At 44.2% G+C, this 24,212-nt stretch overlaps 2 protein-coding genes across 2 annotated transcripts in view; one reads left to right on the forward strand and one right to left on the reverse strand.

Moving 5' to 3' along the window:
- Positions 1 to 2,119: 2,119 nt before the first annotated feature.
- LOC311146011 (uncharacterized protein) lies at positions 2,120 to 10,066 on the reverse strand. The gene is made up of 2 exons (XM_084182446.1): positions 9,571 to 10,066; positions 2,120 to 3,910 (listed from the first exon to the last, which is right to left on the reverse strand). Exons 1-2 carry the CDS (start codon positions 9,952 to 9,954, stop codon positions 3,773 to 3,775), a joined length of 522 nt encoding a protein of 173 aa, XP_084038572.1. The 5' UTR covers positions 9,955 to 10,066; the 3' UTR covers positions 2,120 to 3,772.
- A 9,882-nt stretch (positions 10,067 to 19,948) lies between these two features.
- The window catches only part of ptk2ba (protein tyrosine kinase 2 beta, a), a 55,001-nt gene continuing 50,737 nt past the window's right edge, over positions 19,949 to 24,212 (forward strand). The window contains exon 1 of the mRNA XM_084182505.1: positions 19,949 to 19,998. The gene's annotated coding sequence lies outside the window, so the exon portion shown is untranslated. The remainder of the gene's footprint in view (positions 19,999 to 24,212) is intronic.

Genomic DNA, 24,212 nt, shown 5'->3' on the forward strand with positions numbered 1-24,212 from the left:
GTGGGGACCCACAATTTATAACCAAAATCGTATTTTCCCTAACCCCGAACCCTAACACTAATTCTACCTTAACCCTAAACCCCCTAGAAATAGCATTTGATCTTGTGGGGACTAACAAAATGTCCCCAGTTGGTCAAATGTTTGTTCGTTCACTATTCTATTCTCCACAAGTATAGTTAAACACATCCACACACACACACACACACACACACACACACACACACACACACACACACACACACACACACACACACACACACACACACACACACACACACACAGTGATGGAATAGGTTGAAAATGCCAAGAAGGCCTTCAACATGGTTTGAAATGACGTTGATATTTATTTTCCACACTGATACAGCAACAGTGTACATGTTTCAGAGTTACAGCTGCACATGTGCCTTCTTCATTCCACGCTACTGTCGACACACTGCAGGACCCCAAGACGAGATTTCACATGCACCTTATAGATCTCTAGCCCCCTCCTGTGGCAGACTGTTGTACCTTACTAGTCTCTCTAGACATCCAGGTTGCCTCTCACAATTTTCAAACGCCTAGTTTACGACACTATTACCCTACGGTAGTTGATTCACCATAGGACCGCACATGATATCATAGAAGTTCCTGTTTAGAACAGATATCCTTGTCTGTTAGGTAGAATAGGGTGTCGTCTCAGCTTTATTTATTGCATTTCAATCTTTAAAGTTGCAATATGTAACTGTATGGGCGACCCGACCAAATTCACATTGAAATGTATGTTATAGACCTGTCATTCTCATTGAAAGCAAGTCTAAGAAGCGGTAGATCTGTTCTGTGTGCGCTATTTCTATGCTTCACGCTTCACGTTCTTACGTTTCATTTTTGTGACTTTCACTATCGGTTTTGTACACCAGCTTCAAAAAGCTGAAAATACAATATTTTCGGTTATGGAAAATATATTTCACTGCGGTTTAGACGGTACAATGATTATCTACACTATACTTGCTTGTTTTGTCACAAACTGAAATTAGGCTAACTATTTAAAGTTTAGCAACAAGGAAATGGCGGAGCGATTTATGCATAGTGCACCTTTAATGTTGAGAATCTCTCTGAATACAGGCCTGAGTCATGTTCAGTAGCCAAAAGTTGTAAAACGTTGTGGATAGAAATGCCATGAATAGAAGCTGACGTGATTCCTTATTCTTAAGCCCTGTGTTTTACACCATAATGTGACAGGCCTGGAGTTTAACCTTTATTTAAAGGGGGTTTCTGTACCAAATATTAAGTTCTGCTTTTCTGATGTATCAAATACTTTTGTCATGCAATAAAATGCAAATTAATTACTTAAAAATCATACAATGTGATTTTCTGGATTTTTGTTTTAGATTCCGTCTCTCACAGTTGAAGTGTACCTATGATAAAAATTACAGACCTCTACATGCTTTGTAAGTAGGAAAACCTGCAAAATCGGCAGTGGGAATGGTAGAACCTGTCCTGCTGAATACACCCCTGGTGAGTACGACAGTGGGAATGGTAGAACCTGTCCTGCTGAATACACCCCTGGTGAGTACGACAGTGGGAATGGTAGAACCTGTCCTGCTGAATACACCCCTGGTGAGTACGACAGTGGGAATGGTAGAACCTGTCCTGCTGAATACACCCCTGGTGAGTACGACAGTGGGAATGGTAGAACCTGTCCTGCTGAATACACCCCTGGTGAGTACGACAGTGGGAATGGTAGAACCTGTCCTGCTGAATACACCCCTGGTGAGTACGACAGTGGGAATGGTAGAACCTGGACAGGGATTTTTGTTCATTTCCCTGGTCACAATCCTTTCTCAATCTAGCAGGTAAACCAGTTAAGTGCATAGTATTGTATGGTGCATACTGTAGAATAGCTTACTTTGCTTTGGAGAAAGGCCTTCATAAAGTGCCTATCAACTCTCTCTCCACCCTCTCTCAAATCTTCACCCGTCTGACTTTTTCCTCTTTCGAATTCTATATCCATTTCTATCCCTCTTGCGCTCTTTATATTTTACTGTACTTTTTCTCTTCCTCATCACTCTCTTTATTAACTTTTCAGACCAGTAAACATCAAAACAAAACATTCAACATGACCATTTCAAAATCATATTAAAATATGACAATGTTAGCAGAGAAACTTAACAGGATAATGTTATCAGAGTAAAACTAAACAGGAGAAGGGAACATATACACTACCGGTCAAAAGTTTCAGAACACCTACTCATTCAAGGGTTTTTCTTTATTTTTACTATTTTCTACATTGTAGGGATAATAGTGAAGACATCAAAATTATGAAATAACACATATGGAATCACGTAGTAACCAAAAAAGTGTTCAACAAATCAAAATATGTATTATATTTGAGATTCTTCAAATAGCCACCCTTTGCCTTGATGACAGCTTTGCATACTCTTGGCATTCTCTCAACCAGCTTAATGAGGTAGTCACCTGGAATACATTTCAATTAACAGGTGTGCCTTGTTAAAAGTTAATTTGTGGAATTTCTTTCCTTCTTAATGCGTTTGAGCCAATCAGTTGTGTTGTAACAAGGTGGGGGGGGGGGGGGGGGGGGGGGGTATACAGAAGATAGCCCTATTTGGTAAAAGACCACTACTAAAGGACACCAATAAAAAGAAGAGACTAGCTTGGGTCAAGAAACACGTGCAATGGACATTAGACTGGTGGAAATTTGTCCTTTGGTCTGATGAGTCTAAATTGGAGATTTTTGGTTCCAACCGCCGTGTCTTTGTGAGACGCGGTGTGGGTGAACGGATGATCTCTGCATGTGTATTTCCCACCGTAAAGCATGGAGGAGGAGGTGTTATGGGCGGCAGGTAGCTTAGTGGTTAAGAGCATTGTACCAGTAACCGAAAGGTCGCTGGTTCTAATCCCCAAGCTGACTAGGTGAAAAATCTGTCGATGTGCCCTTGAGCAAGGCACTTAACCCTAAATTGCTCCTGTAAGTCGCTCTGGATAAGAGTGTCTGCTAAATAACTAAAATCTAAATTTAAAATCTTATGGTGTGGAGTTGCTTTGCTGGTGACACTGACTGAAATGTATTTAGAATTGTAGGCATACTTAACTAACATTGCTCCCACAGCATTCTGCAGCGATACGCCATCCCATCTGGTTTGGGCTTAGTGGGACTATCATTTGTTTTTCAACAGGACAATGACCCAACACACCTCCAGGCTGTGTAAGGGCTATTTTACCAAGAAGGAGAGTGATGGAGTGCTGCATCAGATGACCTGGCTTTCACAATCCCCCAACCACAACTAAATTGAGAGGGTTTGGGATGAGTCGTACCGCAGAGTGAAGGAAAAGCAGCCAACAAGTGTTCAGCATATGTGGGAACTCCTTCAAGACTGTTGGAAAAGCATTCCAGGTGAAGCTGGTTGACAGAATGCCAAGAGTGTGCAAAGCTGTCATCAAGGCAAAGGAGGGCTATTTGAAGAATCTCAAATATAAAATATATTTTGATTTGTTTAACACCTTTTTGGTTACTACATGGTTCCACATGTGTTATTTCATAGTTTTGATGTCTTCACTATTATTCTACAATGTAGTAAATAGTAAAAATAAAAATAAAACTTGAATGAGTAGGTGTTCTAAAACTTTTGACCGGTAGTGTAACTAACAACCTGGTTTAACCACTAGAATCACATACTGTATTAGGTAACGGTTAAGGAGTCTGAAATAATTACATAAAATGCAGTTGAGACTGTGTGTGTTCTGTAGTCCCAGATATTAGTCCTCCTCCTTCTCATTATGCCTGGCGGTTAGTTCTGTGGACGTCGATCACCAACGTGGCTGCAGCCGAAAGGGGCGTAGCATAGCCGCTCGCTAAGCTCTGTAACCCGGCAACCAGACATCGCCAGCCGAACCGCAGAGCCTTCCTCACGTTCTACCAGACAGGACCAATGGGACACAGACACAGGGTCAGGCACAAGCAATCGCACGGGTCACACACACACAAAAACACGCAGTGTGTGTGGTGTGGTGTGGTGTACATATGACACTAACTGTAAGTCGCTCTGGATAAGAGTGTCTGCTAAAATGACTAAAATGTAAAATGTACAAAATGTGTACGTGAGTGTGTGTGTTGCAGCAGTTAATTCGTGTCATATGTAAGAGCTTAGGGCTGTGAGAGATTTACTGCTCTGCTCTCAGCACCCCTAACAACCACCCCCTTAAACCCTAACAACCACCCCTTAAACCCTAACAACCACCCCTTAAACCCTAACAACCACCCCCTTAAACCCTAACAACCACCCCTTAAACCCTAACAACCACCCCTTAAACCCTAACAACCACCCCTTAAACCCTAACAACCACCCCCTAAACCCTAACAACCACCCCCTTAAACCCTAACAACCACCCCCTTAAACCCTAATAACCACCCCTTAAACCCTAACAACCACCCCCTTAAACCCTAACAACCACCCCTTAAACCCTAACAACCACCCCTTAAACCCTAACAACCACCCCCTTAAACCCTAACAACCACCCCCTTAAACCCTAACAACCACCCCCTTAAACCCTAACAACCACCCCCTTAAACCCTAACAACCACCCCCTTAAACCCTAACAACCACCCCTTAAATCCTAACAACCACCCCCTTAAACCCTAACAACCACCCCCTTAAACCCTAACAACCACCCCCTTAAACCCTAACAACCACCCCTTAAACCCTAACAACCACCCCTTAAACCCTAACAACCACCTTCTTAAACCCTAACAACTACCCCTTAAACCCTAACAACCACCCCCTTAAACCCTAACAACCACCCCCTTAAACCCTAACAATCACCCCCTTAAACCCTAACCACCCCCATTAACCCCTACCCCCCCAACCCCTAACCATCCCTCCTTAACCCCTAAACCCCCTCCTTAACCCCTACCTACCCACCCACCCACCCTTAACACATATCTAACACATTGTTGTGAATTTACTGTATTAACAACAAGCAATAACAATCAAACATAGGCTACATTGTTGTTATCCTGATCATGACCCAAGAATTAAGCTTAACAGTTAATACAGCTCAATTAATTAATTCACAAAACAGCTCATCACACAAACAATTGGCCTATAGGCTACAGTGTTGTTGATCTGATCCTGTAAATAGAGCTAGCTGACAGAGTTGAACTAACCCATCTGATCCTGTAAATAGAGCTAGCTGACAGAGTTGAACTAACTCACCTGATCCTGTAAATAGAGCTAGCTGACATAGTTGAACTAACTCACCTGATCCTGTAAATAGAGCTAGCTGACAGAGTTGAACTAACCCATCTGATCCTGTAAATAGAGCTGACAGAGTTTAACTAACCCATCTGATCCTGTAAATAGAGCTAGCTGACAGAGTTTAACTAACTCACCTGATCCTGTAAATAGAGCTAGCTGACAGAGTTGAACTAACACATCTGATCCTGTAAATAGAGCTGACAGAGTTGAACTAACCCATCTGATCCTGTAAATAGAGCTGACAGAGTTGAACTAACTCACCTGATCCTGTAAATAGAGCTAGCTGACATAGTTGAACTAACTCACCTGATCCTGTAAATAGAGCTAGCTGACAGAGTTGAACTAACCCATCTGATCCTGTAAATAGAGCTGACAGAGTTTAACTAACCCATCTGATCCTGTAAATAGAGCTAGCTGACAGAGTTGAACTAACCCATCTGATCCTGTAAATAGAGCTGACAGAGTTGAACTAACCCATCTGATCCTGTAAATAGAGCTGACAGAGTTGAACTAACTCACCTGATCCTGTAATTAGAGCTGACAGAGTTGAACTAACCCATCTGATCCTGTAAATAGAGCTGACAGAGTTGAACTAACCCATCTGATCTGGCCAGACAGCATCATATACGAGGGCTACATATAGTAAGACAGAGGAGCGCAGTTTCGCTCGCTAGGATGCTTTCTCCGGTGATACAGTTTCAGCCACTTGCGAAAGGAAAGTTGGCAGGTGCTCAGTGCACTGTTCGGATGCTGGAATTATTTTTGGATGAACTGTCACGATCGTCTTCAAAAGGAGCGGACCAAGGCGCAGCGTGATAAGCGTACATACTTTATTATAATAAAGCGCACACACGAAAATGAAACAAAACACGATCGTAACGTCCTCAGTGACAAAACACGGAACACTGGAACACATGAACAACAGGAACAAAAACCCACAAACACAAGGTGAAAAACACACAGTATAAATATGGCTCCCAATCAGAGATAACGAGCCGACAGCTGACACTCGTTACCTCCGATTGGGAGTCACCAGACCAATTACCACCAAACACAAACAAATGAAACACACCCATACCCAACACCACCAAATGAAATACACCCCTGGCTCTAATTACACAGTCCCAGAGCCAGAGTGTGACAGTACCCCCCCCCAAAGGCGCGGACTCCGACCGCGCCTAACCCAAAAAATGGGGGGGGCTGGGTGGGTGTTGCTCCACGGAGGCGGCTCTGGCACTGGTCGTGGTCCCCACCCCACCATAGTCACTACCCACTTAAGTAGCCTCCTCCAATTGACCACCCTACATCCTAACCCCACTGGATTAAGGGGCAGCACCGGACTAAGAGGCAACACCGGACTAAGGGGCAGCACCGGACTAAGGGACAGCACCAGGATAAGGAGCAGCACCGAGCTAAGGGGCAGCACCGGACTAAGGGGCAGCACCAGGATAAGGGACAGCACCAGGATAAGGAGCAACACCGAGCTAAGGGGCAGCACCGGACTAAATGGCGGATCCTGGCTGGCTGGCTCTGGCGGATCCTGGCTGGCTGGCGGATCCCGGCTGGACGGCTCTGGCGGATCCCGGCTGGACGGCTCTGGCGGATCCCGGCTGGACGGCTCTGGCGGATCCCGGCTGGACGGCTCTGGCGGATCCCGGCTGGACGGCTCTGGCGGATCCCGGCTGGACGGCTCTGGCGGATCCCGGCTGGACGGCTCTGGCGGATCCCGGCTGGACAGCTCATGGCTGGCTGACGGATCTGGCTGCCCATGGCTGGCTGACGGATCTGGCTGCCCATGGCTGGCTGACGGATCTGGCTGCTCATGGCTGGCTGACGGATCTGGCTGCTCATGGCTGGCTGACGGATCTGGCTGCTCATGGCTGGCTGACGGATCTGGCTGCTCATGGCTGGCTGACGGATCTGGCTGCTCATGGCTGGCTGACGGATCTGGCTGCTCATGGCTGGCTGACGGATCTGGCTGCTCATGGCTGGCTGACGGATCTGGCTGCTCATGGCTGGCTGACGGATCTGGCTGCTCATGGCTGGCTGACGGATCTGGCTGCTCATGGCTGGCTGACGGATCTGGCTGCTCATGGCTGGCTGAAGGCTCTGGCTGATCCTGTCTGGCGGAAGGCTCTGGCTGATCCTGTCTGGCGGAAGGCTCTGGCTGCTCCTGTCTGGCGGAAGGCTTCGGCTGCTCCTGTCTGGCGGAAGGCTCTAGCGGCTCCGGTCTGGCGGACGGCTCTGAAGGCTCATGGCAGACGGGCGGCTTAGACGGCGTTGGGCAGACGGGCAGTTCAGGCGCCGTTGGGCAGACGGGCAGTTCAGGCGCCGTTGGGCAGACGGCAGACTCTGGCCGGCCGAGACGCACTATAGGCCTGGTGCGTGGTGCCGGAACCGGTGGTCCCGGGCTGAGGACACGCATCTCAGGGCTAGTGCGGGGAGTAGCAACAGGGCATGCTGGACCCTGGGGACGCACATAAGGCCTAGTGCGTGGTGCCGGAACTGGTGGTCCCGGGCTGAGGACACGCATCTCAGGGCTAGTGCGGGGAGTAGCAACAGGGCATGCTGGACCCTGGGGACGCACATAAGGCCTAGTGCGTGGTGCCGGAACTGGTGGTCCCGGGCTGAGGACACGCATCTCAGGGCTAGTGCGGGGAGTAGCAACAGGGCATGCTGGACCCTGGGGACGCACATAAGGCCTAGTGCGTGGTGCCGGAACTGGTGGTCCCGGGCTGAGGACACGCATCTCAGGGCTAGTGCGGGGAGCAGTAACAGGACGCACAGGACTCTGGGGACACACAGGAGGCTTGGTGCGAATAGCAGGAACGGGCTGGACCAGGCTGGCGACTCGCACCCCTGGTTTGGGGCGAGTGGCAGGAACAGGCCGAGCCGGGCTGGCGACGCACACCGTAGGTCTCCTACGTGGCGCAGGAACAGGCCGAGCTGGGCTGGCGACGCACACCGTAGGCTTCCTACGTGGCGCAGGAACAGGCCGGGCTGGGCTGGCGACGCACACCGTGGGCTTGACGCGTGGAGTAGACACAGGCCGGTCCGTACTGGGAACACACACCACTGGCCTTAACCGGGGCTCAGGAACGGGCCGGACCGGACTGGTAACACACTTCAGCCTCTCACGCCGTGCCACAACAACTTCCCTCCCTCTACTCGCCAATGGCTCCCGTACTCCGGTAGCCTTCTCTCCACGTCTACCTGTGGCAGCCTCCTGCTGCCCAGCCGCCCAAGCCATGTGCCCCCCCCAAAACATTTCTTGGGGTTGCCTCTCGTCCACGGGCTTCCAGCCTCGACTCCGTGCTGCCTCCTCATACCACCTCCTCTCGGCTTTCGCTGCCTCCAGCTCTTCACGAGGGCGGCGATATTCTCCCGGTTGTGCCCAAGGACCCTCTCCAGCCAGTATCTCCTCCCATGTCCACGAATCCTTTATAGGTGGATACTGTTGCCGCTGGACACGCCGCTTGGTCCTTTTGTGGTGGGTTTTTCTGTCACGATCGTCTTCAAAAGGAGCGGACCAAGGCGCAGCGTGATAAGCGTACATACTTTATTATAATAAAGCGCACACACGAAAATGAAACAAAACACGATCGTAACGTCCTCAGTGACAAAACACGGAACACTGGAACACATGAACAACAGGAACAAAAACCCACAAACACAAGGTGAAAAACACACAGTATAAATATGGCTCCCAATCAGAGATAACGAGCCGACAGCTGACACTCGTTACCTCCGATTGGGAGTCACCAGACCAATTACCACCAAACACAAACAAATGAAACACACCCATACCCAACACCACCAAATGAAATACACCCCTGGCTCTAATTACACAGTCCCAGAGCCAGAGTGTGACATGAACATGCGAAGGTAACCTCCTTTTTGAAGTGATTTGTTTGACAATCAGATGAAAACATCATGACTGGATGTGTTCATGGCACATTAAAATTGAATATATTTTTTACAGTTTAATTAAGTCTTTACTATGAATCCCAGCCTCTGACTGGCCTCTGCCTGGGGCCTCCAAATCACAAAGTCCGCCCCTGACTAACCCATCTGATCCTGTAAATAGAGCTGACAGAGTTGAACTAACCCAAAGTTCACCGTACTCAGTCCGTTTGTGAATGGTTAACTTGTTCAGAGTGACACAGCAAAGCAACATAGAGTTCAAGAATAAAGCGAATAAGGTATCTCTAGGGTTACATAACTAGGAACAACTATCCAAAGCAAAATGTTAGAATATTACACTATTTTACAGAGGAGACTTGAAATAGTTTTTAGTTCACCTAACATTATAGTCTACCTTTCTGTATTTCTTGTGTTTCTCCTTCTTCCTCTTCTCCTCCTCCTCCTTCTTCCTCTCCTCCTCCTCTCTTCCCTCGCTGTCCTCCACCTCCTCTATGAGAGTTTGGTATCTGTCGGGGAGGAAGACGATGTGAACTTCTTTGGATGTCTTCTGAGTAGGACCGTTCGGTTTTACCGGGCTTTCGCGCTCACCCTCACTCACCGGAGTGCCTCTTGTCCCGGGATCTGTCTCCCGCGGCCTCCCCTCTTTTTTCCCCCTCCCCCTCTCTCTCCCCCTCTCCTCATTGTCCGACTGAAACTCTACATGTTCGATTATTCTTGTCAGGTCTTCTGATGCAGACTTAGACGACGGCCTTTTGTTTTTACGTTTCCGTAGCGACATGTTCTTCCTGCAGTCCAACTCACCAGGACGCGTTCCGGTCTATTGGCTGCGGATGCAGCAGGTGGAATGTTGTAAGCGGAACCTTTGGAACCGTAGCGCATAGCGACCCACTACTCGGGCCAGCTAACTGATAAAGATAGGACTGCCTGTAGCCAGCTCTTGGCTGTCTATATCAGCTTAATTTATTATTATTTTTTTAAAACTTTCATATTGGGTTATAAGTAAGGTAGTTATGGCAGTAGCCTAACAACAACATGTTTAACTACAGGTTGGGGGAAAAGTTGTAAGAACTTCACTGTCTGTCTGCCTGTCTCTGAATCTACAGTAAATATAGCCTGCAGGTAAATGCCAAAAATAATGGAGACACCAACATAGTGTCTTTAATAGGGCGTTGGACCACCACTACGAGCCAGAACAGCTTCAATGCGCCTTGTCATAGATTCTACAAGTGTCTGGAACTCTATTGGAGGGATGTGACACCATTCTTCCATAAGAAATTCCATCATTTGGTGTTTTGTTGATGGTGGTGGAAAACGCTGTCTACAGGCGCCTCTCCAGATTTTTCCCATAAGTGTTCAATTGGGTTGAGATCTGGTGACTGAGACACACACACACACACACACACATATATATATATATACATACACACACACACACACACACACACACACACACCCTTTAAACCCCCTATGCTCATTTGAGACCCCTCTTTCAAAGTCACTGAGAGCTCTTCTTTTAGCCATGGTACCCAAAATAATGGGCAACTGGGCATTTATATACATGACCCTAAGCATGATGGGATGTTAATTGCTTAATTAACCCAGGAACTGATTTCAATACACTTTATATCCCTCATTTCCTCAAGTGTTTCTTTTATTTAGGCAGTAACCTGTATGTGGAGCACTTTACAAATAACCATAGAAACCTTTGCTTTAATAAGAGAAGGAGTCAGCTAACCAAGCCAGGCTACATTTTACATTTACGTCATTTAGCAGACGCTCTTATCCAGAGCGACTTACAGTTAGTGAATACATATATATATTTTTTTATTCTGGCCCCCCGTGGGAATCAAACCCACAACCCTGGCGTTGCAAACGCCATGCTCTATCAACTGAGCTACATCCCTGCCGGCCATTCCCTCCCCTACCCTGGACGACGCTGGGCCAATTGTGCGCCGCCCATGAGTCTCCCGGTCGCGGCCGGCTGCGACAGAGCCTGGATTCGAACCAGGATCTCTAGTGGCACAGTTAGCACTGCGATGCAGTGCCTTAGACCACTGCGCCACTCAGGAGACCACAAGTCTCAGGCTACCAGAGTCATAGACATACAGATATGCTTAAGTTAATTACATTATTAACAACTGTAGACAGCAATGAAATACAAACATTATACTGAGGCACTAATAAACACAACCAGGTGTAATGGGGTACTTCAGGAAAAATGGGTACCGTTGGTACTAACAGTCAGATAACCAGTAACCTACTGTATCATGGGCTCAGTGATGATGTGAAATACTATATGGAACGTTAATGAAACTACACAGGCTGATCAGCTCTTAATAACTGGGCAACATATCAGAATTGGGCTGCCTGTGGTCAGACATGGAATCCTCCAACTCAGTGACTCATATAACTCATATATAAACTGATATAAACTGATGTAAATTGATGTAAACGGATATAAACTGATATAAACTCATTGTGACGTGCAGCTCCTCTGGGTGATAAGTTAGACTGTAGAGGGCAGTAGAGGGCTAGTCCTGCTGGTTATACTATCTAGGGTCAGTTACATTTACATTCACATTTACATCATTTAGCAGACGCTCTTATCCAGAGCGACTTACAAATTGCAGTTCTGGTTATACTCTATAGGGTCAGTTCTGGTTATACTCTATAGGGTCAGTCCTGGTAGGGTTTAGGGACAGTCCTGGTTTAGGGTTTAGGGTCAGTCCTGGTTCAGGGTTTAGGGTCTGTCCTGGTTCAGGGTTTAGGGTCTGTCCTGGTGTAGGGTTTAGGGTCAGTCCTGGTTCAGGGTTTAGGGTCTGTCCTGGTGTAGGGCTTAGGGTCAGTCCTGGTTCAGGGTTTAGGGTCTGTCCTGGTGTAGGGCTTAGGGTCAGTCCTGGTGTAGGGCTTAGGGTCAGTTCTGGTTCAGGGTTTAGGGCAGTGCAGTGCCACCTGCTGGCGGTGGTCTTCATGTGGGTGTTACGACACTTTAGAGAACCCCCTGGAAGAGAGGAGAAGAGATGAGAACCCTGAACATAGTACAGACAGTCAGACTATACAGTATAGAAGATAGATAGATAGATAGATAGATAGATAGATAGATAGATAGATAGATAGACTCTCTCTCTCTCTCTCCACAGACACTCGCCTGTCCGTCATTGTAGCCACCGCTGACTAACAGCTGTATGACTACAGCTATATGAAAGCCCTGGATAGACTAACAACTGTATGACTACAGCTATATGAAAGCCCTGGATAGACTAACAACTGTATGACGGCTGACTGTTTGTGAAAGTTACTTTACATTTGCTAACATATTACGTAAGCGTTATGTTAAATGTAAGAGAGAGACGGGTTGTCCTTCCATTTCCCTCAGGCTGTGGTCTGGCCAGCCCGACTGGGGTCCTTACATTCAGACGAAGCCTCTTCTTCCAGGTGTAGTAATATTCCACACACTGAGACACTGACTTAGTCCCCACCTACACACACACACACACATACACACACACACACACACACACACACACACACACACACAGAGACACACACACACACAGAGAGAGACACACACACACACACACACACACACACACACAGAGACACACACACACACACACACAGAGACACACACACACACACACAGAGAGAGAGACACACACACACACACACACACACACACACACACACACACACACACACACAGACACACACACACAGACACACACACACACACACACACACACACATACAGACACACACACACACACACACACACACACACACACACACACACACAGACACACAGACACACAGACACACACACACACACACACACACACACACACACACACACACACACACACACACACACATACACATACACACACATGTGTTTAAGTCCATCCCTGTGGAATCCTAAAGCTATAGAGCAGGGGTGTCAAACTCATTTTAGCTCAGGGGCCACATGGAGGAAAATCTATTCCCAAGTGGGCCGGACCGGAAAAATCATGGTATATATAACTTAAAAACAACAACTTCAGATTGTTTTCTTTGTTTTAATACGATCAACATACAACATAAAGCTGGAGCCTGAGGACAGTGTGTCCAAAATAGTACAAGCACAACATCACTATTAATCATAAAACACGTCAAGTTTATTTGAAAATTCTAAAGAAAAAGAACACACAAACACACAATGCCTCAGTGATTAACAGAACTGTTTCACAGATCACAGAACTATATCAGGGTGTCATTTCTCAGGCAGAAATGTAGATAAAAATAATGAAATCCTGTTCCCCAAACAAGTGCAAGAACCACAGTCAAGAATAGGTTAAATATACAAATAAAATAAAATCAATTAAAAACAATAGCACATCAACATAAAAACATATAAACATAAAGCTGGAGCCTGAGGACAGTGTCCAAAAGCACAACATCACTATTAATCATAAAACACCTCAAGTTATTTGAAAGTTCTGAGGACAAAGAACACACAAACACACAATGCCTCAGTGATTAACAGAACTGTTTCACAGATCACAGAACTATATCAGGGTGTCATTTCTCAGGCAGAAATGTAGATAAAAATAATGAAATCCTGTTCCCCAAACAAGTGCAAGAACCACAGAGTCAAGAATAGGTTAAATATACAAATAAAATAAAATCAATTTAAAACAATAGCACATCAACATAAAAACATATAAACATAAATCTGAAAGCGTTGCTCAAACTCCCGTAACAGTCCCGTTATTTGATCTTTGAACCGCTTCATGTCTGCCACATGTTGGGTCGCGCACACATTTTTCAGACAGGGGAAGTGAGCTGCATCACCACCGGCAAGTTGTGTCTCCCACAATGACAGCTTCAACTTGAAAGAACGTATGCTGTCATAATACTGCGTGACAACTTTGTTGCGCCCTTGCAGCTGTTTGTTCAAGTTATTCAGGTGCTCTGTAACATCCACCATAAATGCAAGGTCCTGCATCCATTCTGCGGAATGAAATTCTAACACTGGTTTGCCCTTTTCTTCCATGAACTGTTCAATTTCTTCTCGTAAATCAAAGAAACGCCTCAGCACAGCACCTCGGCTTAACCATCTTACCTCAGTGTGGTATGGCAGGCCATAGATGTGGTCTTTCTCTCTGAGAAGGCTGTCAAACTGACAGTGATTCAGGCTTCTGGATCGGATGAAATTAACAGTTTGGATGACCACCTTCATGACGTTATCCATCTTTAATGACTGGCAACACAAAGCCTCCTCGTGCAAAATACAGTGAAAAGTCAAAAAATCACGTCCTCCATTTGCAGATTGCACTTTCTCTCTGAACTTTGTCACAACGCCTGCTTTTTTCCCGATCATTGAGGGCGCACCATCTGTAGCCAGGCTGACAGCGCGGGACCAGTCCACTCCGACCCTGTCCAGCGCGCCGACGAGTGCGGTAAAAATATCAGCTGCTGTCGTTGTATCTGTCATCGGCACCAACTCCACGAACTCCTCGGTGACGGTCAATGTGTCATCAACTCCGCGGATGAAAATGGCCAGTTGTGCAACATCTGTAATGTCCGTGCTTTCATCAATTGCAACCGAAAACGCAATAAATGACTTTACTTTTTGCTTCAACTGGCTGTCCAAATCCACTGAAAGATTGGAAATCCTGTCTGCAACTGTGTTTCTTGTCAGGCTGATATTTGCAAAAGCCTGCCGCTTTTCAGGGCACACAATCTCCGCTGCCTTCATCATGCATGTTTTTACAAATTCACCCTCACTAAATGGTTTTGAAGCCACTGCGATTTCATTAGCAATGAGGTAGCTAGCTTTCACTGCAGCGTCACTGATGTCTCGGCTGTGAGTAAACACAGACTGCTGTTTCTTCAGACCCGCCAACAGTTCATTCACCTTCTCTCATCTCCGCTGTCCTTGAAAGTTGTCATATTTGTCGGCATGAAGACTCACATAGTGGCGACAAAGGTTATATTCTTTCAGCACTGCAACATGCTCTGAACACACCAAACATACAGCTTTCCCATTCAATTCCGTGAATAAATAGGAGGATGACCATTTTTCTTGGAACACTCTGCACTCTGCGTCCACTTTTCTCTTTTTTGACAGAGACATATTGGGGCAATGAGGGTGCCAAAGCACATAATGTTAAAAGTAGAAGCCGTAATAAATATCGCGGGCAAAACAAAGTAGCTCATTGGCTGCACGTGCTTGACCTACTTGCTCTGCCCCGGTATAAACAGTTTGCTTGCTTAACACAATTGCTATTGCGCCATCCAGTGGACGCAATTGGAACAGCAGTTTATTTTATTGAAAATTTGCAGCGCATTTTTATACTTTACAAAATTATTATTATTATTATTATTATTATTATTAATTTTTTTTAAATAATCTCGCGGGCCGGATTAAACCCGTTTGCGGGCCTGATCCGGCCCGCGGGCCGGACGTTTGACACCCCTGCTATAGAGTGACAGTAGTTAGTGAGAGAGAGAGAGAGAGAGAGAGAGAGAGAGAGAGAGAGAGAGAGAGAGAGAGAGAGAGAGAGAGAGAGAGAGAGAGAGAGAGAGAGAGAGAGAGAGAGAGAGAGAGAGAGAGAGAGAGAGAGAGAGAGAGAGAGAGGCAGGCAGATATCCCTAGAGGTGGAGACAGGACGAGGAAATTAGGGAAATCTTAAGACAGAGTGTGCGTCCGAAAGGGCCCCCTATATAGTGCACTACTTTTAACCCCTATGCACTACTTTTAATGCACTACTTTTAATGCACTACTTTTAACCCCTATGCACTACTTTTAATGCACTACTTTTAACATCTATGCACTACTTTTAACCACTATGCACTACTTTTAATGCACTACTTTTAACCCCTATGCACTACTTTTAACCCCTATGCCCTACTTTTAATGCACTATTTTTAACCCCTATGCACTACTTTTAATGCACTATTTTTAACCCCTATGCACTACTTTTAATGCACTACTTTTAACCCCTATGCACTACCTTTAACCCCTATGCACTACTTTTAATGCACTACTTTTAACCCCTATGCACTACTTTTAATGCACTACTTTTAACCCCTATGCGCTACTTTTAATGCACTATTTTTAACCACTATGCACTACTTTTAATGCACTACTTTTAACCCCTATGCACTACTTTTAACCCCTATGCACTACTTTTAATGCACTACTTTTAATGCAATACTTTTAATGCACTACTTTTAACCCCTATGCACTTCTTTTAACCCCTATGCACTACTTTTAACCCCTATGCACTACTTTTAATGCACTACTTTTAATGCACTACTTTTAACCCCTATGCACTACTTTTAATGCACTACTTTTAACATCTATGCACTACTTTTAACCACTATGCACTACTTTTAATGCACTACTTTTAACCCCTATGCACTACTTTTAACCCCTATGCCCTACTTTTAATGCACTATTTTTAACCCCTATGCACTACTTTTAACCACTATGCACTACTTTTAACCCCTATGCACTACTTTTAATGCACAATTTTTAACCCCTATGCACTACTTTTAATGCACTACTTTTAACCCCTATGCACTACTTTTAACCCCTATGCACTACTTTTAACCCCTATGCACTACTTTTAACCACTATGCGCTACTTTTAATGCACTACTTTTAACCCCTATGCACTACTTTTAACCCCTATGCACTACTTTTAACATCTATGCACTACTTTTAACCACTATGCACTACTTTTAATGCAATACTTTTAACCCCTATGCGCTACTTTTAATGCACTACTTTTAACCCCTATGCACTACTTTTAACCCCTATGCACTACTTTTAACCCCTATGCACTACTTTTAACCCCTATGCACTACTTTTAACCACTATGCGCTACTTTTAATGCACTACTTTTAACCCCTATGCACTACTTTTAATGCACTACTTTTAACCCCTATGCACTACTTTTAACCCCTATGCACTACTTTTAACCCCTATGCACTACTTTTAACCACTATGCGCTACTTTTAATGCACTACTTTTAACCCCTATGCACTACTTTTAACCCCTATGCACTACTTTTAATGCACTACTTTTAACCCCTATGCACTACTTTTAACCCCTATGCACTACTTTTAACCCCTATGCACTACTTTTAACCCCTATGCACTACTTTTAACATCTATGCACTACTTTTAACCACTATGCACTACTTTTAATGCACTACTTTTAACCCCTATGCGCTACTTTTAATGCACTACTTTTAACCCCTATGCCCTACTTTTAATGCACTATTTTTAACCCCTATGCACTACTTTTAATGCACTATTTTTAACCCCTATGCACTACTTTTAATGCACTACTTTTAACATCTATGCACTACTTTTAACCACTATGCACTACTTTTAATGCACTACTTTTAACCCCTATGCACTACTTTTAACCCCTATGCCCTACTTTTAATGCACTATTCTTAACCCCTATGCACTACTTTTAATGCACTATTTTTAACCCCTATGCACTACTTTTAATGCACTACTTTTAACCCCTATGCACTACCTTTAACCACTATGCACTACTTTTAATGCACTACTTTTAACCCCTATGCACTACTTTTAACCACTATGCACTACTTTTAATGCACTACTTTTAACCCCTATGCGCTACTTTTAATGCACTATTTTTAACCACTATGCACTACTTTTAATGCACTACTTTTAACCCCTATGCACTACTTTTAACCACTATGCACTACTTTTAATGCACTACTTTTAACCCCTATGCACTACTTTTAACCCCTATGCACTACTTTTAATGCACTACTTTTAATGCAATACTTTTAATGCACTACTTTTAACCCCTATGCACTTCTTTTAACCCCTATGCACTACTTTTAACCCCTATGCACTACTTTTAATGCACTACTTTTAATGCACTACTTTTAACCCCTATGCACTACTTTTAATGCACTACTTTTAACATCTATGCACTACTTTTAACCACTATGCACTACTTTTAATGCACTACTTTTAACCCCTATGCACTACTTTTAACCCCTATGCCCTACTTTTAATGCACTATTTTTAACCCCTATGCACTACTTTTAACCACTATGCACTACTTTTAACCCCTATGCACTACTTTTAATGCACTATTTTTAACCCCTATGCACTACTTTTAATGCACTACTTTTAACCCCTATGCACTACTTTTAACCACTATGCACTACTTTTAACCCCTATGCACTACTTTTAATGCACTATTTTTAACCCCTATGCACTACTTTTAATGCACTACTTTTAACCCCTATGCACTACTTTTAACCCCTATGCACTACTTTTAACCCCTATGCACTACTTTTAACCACTATGCGCTACTTTTAATGCACTACTTTTAACCCCTATGCACTACTTTTAACCCCTATGCACTACTTTTAACATCTATGCACTACTTTTAACCACTATGCACTACTTTTAATGCACTACTTTTAACCCCTATGCGCTACTTTTAATGCACTACTTTTAACCCCTATGCACTACTTTTAACCCCTATGCACTACTTTTAACCCCTATGCACTACTTTTAACCCCTATGCACTACTTTTAACCACTATGCGCTACTTTTAATGCACTACTTTTAACCCCTATGCACTACTTTTAATGCACTACTTTTAACCCCCATGCACTACTTTTAACCCCTATGCACTACTTTTAACCCCTATGCACTACTTTTAACCACTATGCGCTACTTTTAATGCACTACTTTTAACCCCTATGCACTACTTTTAACCCCTATGCACTACTTTTAACATCTATGCACTACTTTTAACCACTATGCACTACTTTTAATGCACTACTTTTAACCCCTATGCGCTACTTTTAATGCACTACTTTTAACCCCTATGCCCTACTTTTAATGCACTATTTTTAACCCCTATGCACTACTTTTAATGCACTATTTTGAACCCCTATGCACTACTTTTAATGCACTACTTTTAACCCCTATGCACTACTTTTAACCCCTATGCACTACTTTTAACCACTATGCACTACTTTTAACCCCTATGCCCTACTTTTAATGCACTACTTTTAACCCCTATGCACTACTTTTAACCACTATGCACTACTTTTAACCCCTATGCGCTACTTTTAATGCACTACTTTTAACCCCTATGCGCTACTTTTAATGCACTACTTTTAACCCCTATGCACTACTTTTAACCCCTATGCACTACTTTTAACCCCTATGCACTACTTTTAACCACTATGCACTACTTTTAATGCACTACTTTTAACCCCTATGCGCTACTTTTAATGCACTACTTTTAACCCCTATGCACTACTTTTAATGCACTACTTTTAACCCCTATGCCCTACTTTTAATGCACTACTTTTAACCCCTATGCCCTACTTTTAATGCACTACTTTTAACCCCTATGCCCTACTTTTAACCCCTATGCCCTAATTTTAACCATGGCTATAGGGCTCTGTAGTGCACTTTATAGGGAATAGGGTGCCATTTCAGACGCAGGGTGAGTAGTGTTTATTCATTCTGTCTTTTCTGTGTGACCTTGGCTGATTTTCCCTCTGAGACAAACAACATCTGATTGATCGATGTGATGTATATGTAAACTCTGACCAGGAAGTCTCTGCTCTGTGATAGGCTGTGCAGTGCGTACTCTGAGTTAGTCCCACCCCCCCCGGGACACACACTGGGACATGACATCATCAACAGTCACTCCGCTGGAGAGAGGGAGAGGATAGAAATGGAGAGAGAGAGAAAGAAAGAAAGTGTATCGCTTGTGAGAGAGAAATTGACCACACTCTCGACAGACACCATTCTGTATGGTATGTACGTTTGTGTACGTGTACGTGTGTGGTGAGTGTGTGTGAGTGTGTGTGAGGGCTGGGGTTAGGGAGAAGGTGAGGGCTGAGGTTAGGAAGAAGGTGAGGGCTGGGGTTAGGGAGAGGGTACGGGCTGGGACCATGGTACCAGGGGCTGTGTGTGGGAGCAGGCTCTGTGTAAAAACAGGGTCTTGGTTGTAGGTCTGCGTGGGTTTGTATGTACGTATAGGGGCTTTGTGTGTTGGTCTGTATGTGTAGGAGATGTGTGTGCTGCTGTGTGGGACTGTGGTTCTATGAGGGGGGCTGTGGAGATAGCAGTCCCCTCGCTGTCCCTGTCCCTGTCTCCCTTCCTGTCCCTGTCCTTGGAGTGGGGGAGAGGGCCAGGGGTACATGGGGGAGTGAAGGGGGAGAGGGGGTGGTGGAGAGGGGGAGAGGGCCAGGGGGACATCGGGGAGTGAAGGGGGGAAATGTGGGAATGGAGAGGGGAGAGAGGAGAGCGCTAGGGGGACATGGGGGAGTGAAGAGGGGGGGGGGGGGGGGGTTCCCTCAGGGTCCCTCAGGTTCCCTCAGGGTCCCTCAGGGTCCATGATAGGATGATGCTGCTTAGACATCATGCCTGTAGCCCTCGCTCACAACACAGAACTACTGCTCATACACACTCACACACATTCACACACACTCCCTGAGATATGGTTTGGTACATTTGCCCTGTAGCAACGAGGTTATCTTCATCTAGTATTGGGGTTGGTGCTCCTCCGTCAGCTGTGTGTGTGTGTGTGTGTGTGTGTGTGTGTGTGTGTGTGTGTGTGTGTGTGTGTGGGAGGATTGTCTGTCGCAGTATGTTAATAATAATAATAATGTTGTTCTCATAGGCCACCTACTGTCACTGTCAGACCTATAACAAAGGAGAGAGAGGGTTAACACACACACACCTTTAAGAAGACCTCATTTCTGGGTATGAGTATTATATAGGGATTTGTGTGTAAGAGGGTGTATAGGACCTATAAAAACCACATTACTGAGAACATGGACTTAGTAGGAAATCAACTAAATGTATGGAACTTAGTAGGAAATCAACTAAATGTATGGAACTTAGTAGGAAATCAACTAAATGTATGGAACTTAGTAGGAAATCAACTAAATGTATGGAACTTAGTAGGAAATCAACTAAATGTATGGAACTTAGTAGGGAATCAACTAAATGTATGGAACTTAGTAGGAAATCAACTAAATGTATGGAACTTAGTAGGAAATCAACTAAATGTATGGAACTTAGTAGGAAATCAACTAAATGTATGGAACTTAGTAGGAAATCAACTAAATGTATTGAACTAATTAGAAAATACATTAATTTGCCCAACATTATCATAAGACATGATGCATGAATCAAAATACATCAGTGATTCCTATTTTCCTTCAGCTTTCTGAAGAGGCAACAGCACAGCAATGCCCCTGTCTGTGTGCGCGCGTTTGTCTACCACTTTGTGTAGCCGTTAGCGATTATGCTAATGTGATGACAACCGTCTTCTGGTAGATAGAAATGCTTTCCCAAAATCCTTCTAAATTAAATGTTAACTACAAAGTAGCCTATGCCTACCGGGCAGAATTATATCATGATTATTTGCATCAATCCAGTGGCCATTTGTTTTGCAAACTCTGTAATCACATGAGCGCTACAGAAACGTTGCTAACCAAACAGCGGTCTCTGGCTGGTGTGCAGTTGAATTAAAGAATCTAAAACCAAAAATCTAAATTTCTTAGATTTTTCCCAGACTTCAAAAGAGGTATCCTGGTGTGGTTGAAGCATTATTGTGGACATAGAACATCCAATTTTGTTGTTTTTCAAATAAAAAAAAGTGTGATTTTAAAAACGAAAACCGGAAGAACATGGGGGAAATGGAAACCTGGAAAAACAAAATGGAGAAAACTGAATTTGGGGAAAAACTAAATGGAATCAGGCGAAAAATAAAACAGATTTTATAGGGCCCTAGGTACGTAAGTATTTGACATTGACATTCACATGCAGACTTTTTCACACACTAGCCCATATCATACCAAACACACACTAGCCCATATCATACCAAACACACACTAGCCCATATCATACCAAACACACACTAGCCCATATCATACCAAACACACACTAGCCCATATCATACCAAACACACACTAGCCCATACCATACCAAACACACACTAGCCCATATCATACCAAACACACACTAGCCCATATCATACCAAACACACACTAGCCCATATCATACCAAACACACACTAGCCCATATCATACCAAACACACACTAGCCCATACCATACCAAACACACACTAGCCCATATCATACCAAACACACACTAGCCCATACCATACCAAACACACACTAGCCCATATCATACCAAACACACACTAGCCCATATCATACCAAACACACACTAGCCCATATCATACCAAACACACACTAGCCCATATCATACCAAACACACACTAGCCCATATCATACCAAACACACACTAGCCCATATCATACCAAACACACACTAGCCCATATCATACCAAACACACACTAGCCCATATCATACCAAACACACACTAGCCCATATCATACCAAACACACACTAGCCCATATCATACCAAACACACACAAACACAGAGTCTCACTGGCAGCAAGTATATAACATCCTGTCACATGACCTTGAGTAGTTGAGAGAGTATCTGTTGAACTTTAACCCATCACAGTCTAAGCCAGAGATGATAAAAAAAATTTGGGGGGGGCTTTGCTGCTTTTGGCCCATACAAACACTTTGAAATAGAATATTAACTACATGGAACAACAGATAGTCCCCCCAAAAAAAATCAAAAGGAAGTTTGTTCTGAAGTGTCTCTCCTATATCTGAGAGATATAAGAAAGATCAGGATTCGTGTATTTTTTTTTTTTTTACATGTATTTAACCCCATATTTTGGGCATTAAACAGTCTCCATATGTACTTCCATTCATTTTTTTCAACTGGTACCGGGGGGACCTTTAGACGAGTCTTGTGAGGCGTCCTAGAGCAAAACAACCGACATGTACAGTACATATTCAGAGCAAAACAACCGACATGTACAGTACATATTCAGAGCAAAACAACCGACATGTACAGTACATATTCGTGAGAGTCTCATCTTTCCACAGAGGGGTTATAATAGTATGTAGGCCAAACCGTTCAGACGCTGCAGACGATGTCGTGGTCTGACGAACACAGGCTCTAGCTCTGTCACCTTTCCAACGCAGATGCGAAAGTGCGACATAGGCGGATGCGGTGGATTGAGACATATCCAACGCAAAATATATCTGTATATCTCTAGCTTAAACTAACAGATTCATTTTTATTTGTATTTTTATGCTAATTAGCTGATCAAGAACCCCCACCTGTAATGGATATAGGGCCAATTGGAAACAAAACGATCAAAAGTATGTGTGTGTGTGTGTTTGTGTGTGTGTGTGTTTGTGTGTGTGTGTGTGTGTGTTTGTGTGTGTGTGTGTTTGTGTGTGTGTGTGTGTGTGTGTGTATTTGTGTGTGTGTGTGTTTGTGTGTGTGTGTGTGTGTGTTTGTGTGTGTGTGTGTTTGTGTGTGTGTGTGTGTGTGTGTGTGTGTGTGTGTGTGTGTGTGTGTGTGTGTGTGTGTGTGAAAGCATGAGTTTTTACTCACCAAAGTAACAACACAGTGTGGTCAAAGACTTAATAACTTGGTTGTAACTGGCTGACTCATGCAGTGCTAACGTTACGTTAGCCGATAGGGCTAACATAAGCAGGCTAGTAAAGCTAACGTTAGCACTGCATGACCTTGCAAGCTGATTTGTAACAATAAATTCATCAAGTATTTGCATGTAAATTGAAACCAGTAGTCATGAGTGCAAACGATTTGGTTCAATTTGAAGTTGTACATTTGAAGTTATTTCTGTTGGAGTTTACATTATAGGGAATAGGCGGGCTTGTCTCCATATTACGTCACACCCTGAAAAAAAAACATTTTCTGGCATGACTTCTGCATTCTTCGGAATTATGATCGGTTTTATGAAACAACTCGAAAAATAGAAAAGTGAGGTGTAACTTTGCATTGGGACTTTTGATGCATGCAAATCCACACCTTAGCAGATGTGTGTGCAGAGGGGACAGTGTGTGTGTGTGTGTGTGTGTGTGTGCAGAGGGGACGGTGTGTGTGTGTGTGTGTGTGTGTGAG

The sequence above is a fragment of the Coregonus lavaretus genome (assembly GCF_964263955.1).
Source record: "Coregonus lavaretus genome assembly, chromosome: 18".
In the NCBI taxonomy this organism is placed as follows: domain Eukaryota; kingdom Metazoa; phylum Chordata; class Actinopteri; order Salmoniformes; family Salmonidae; genus Coregonus; species Coregonus lavaretus.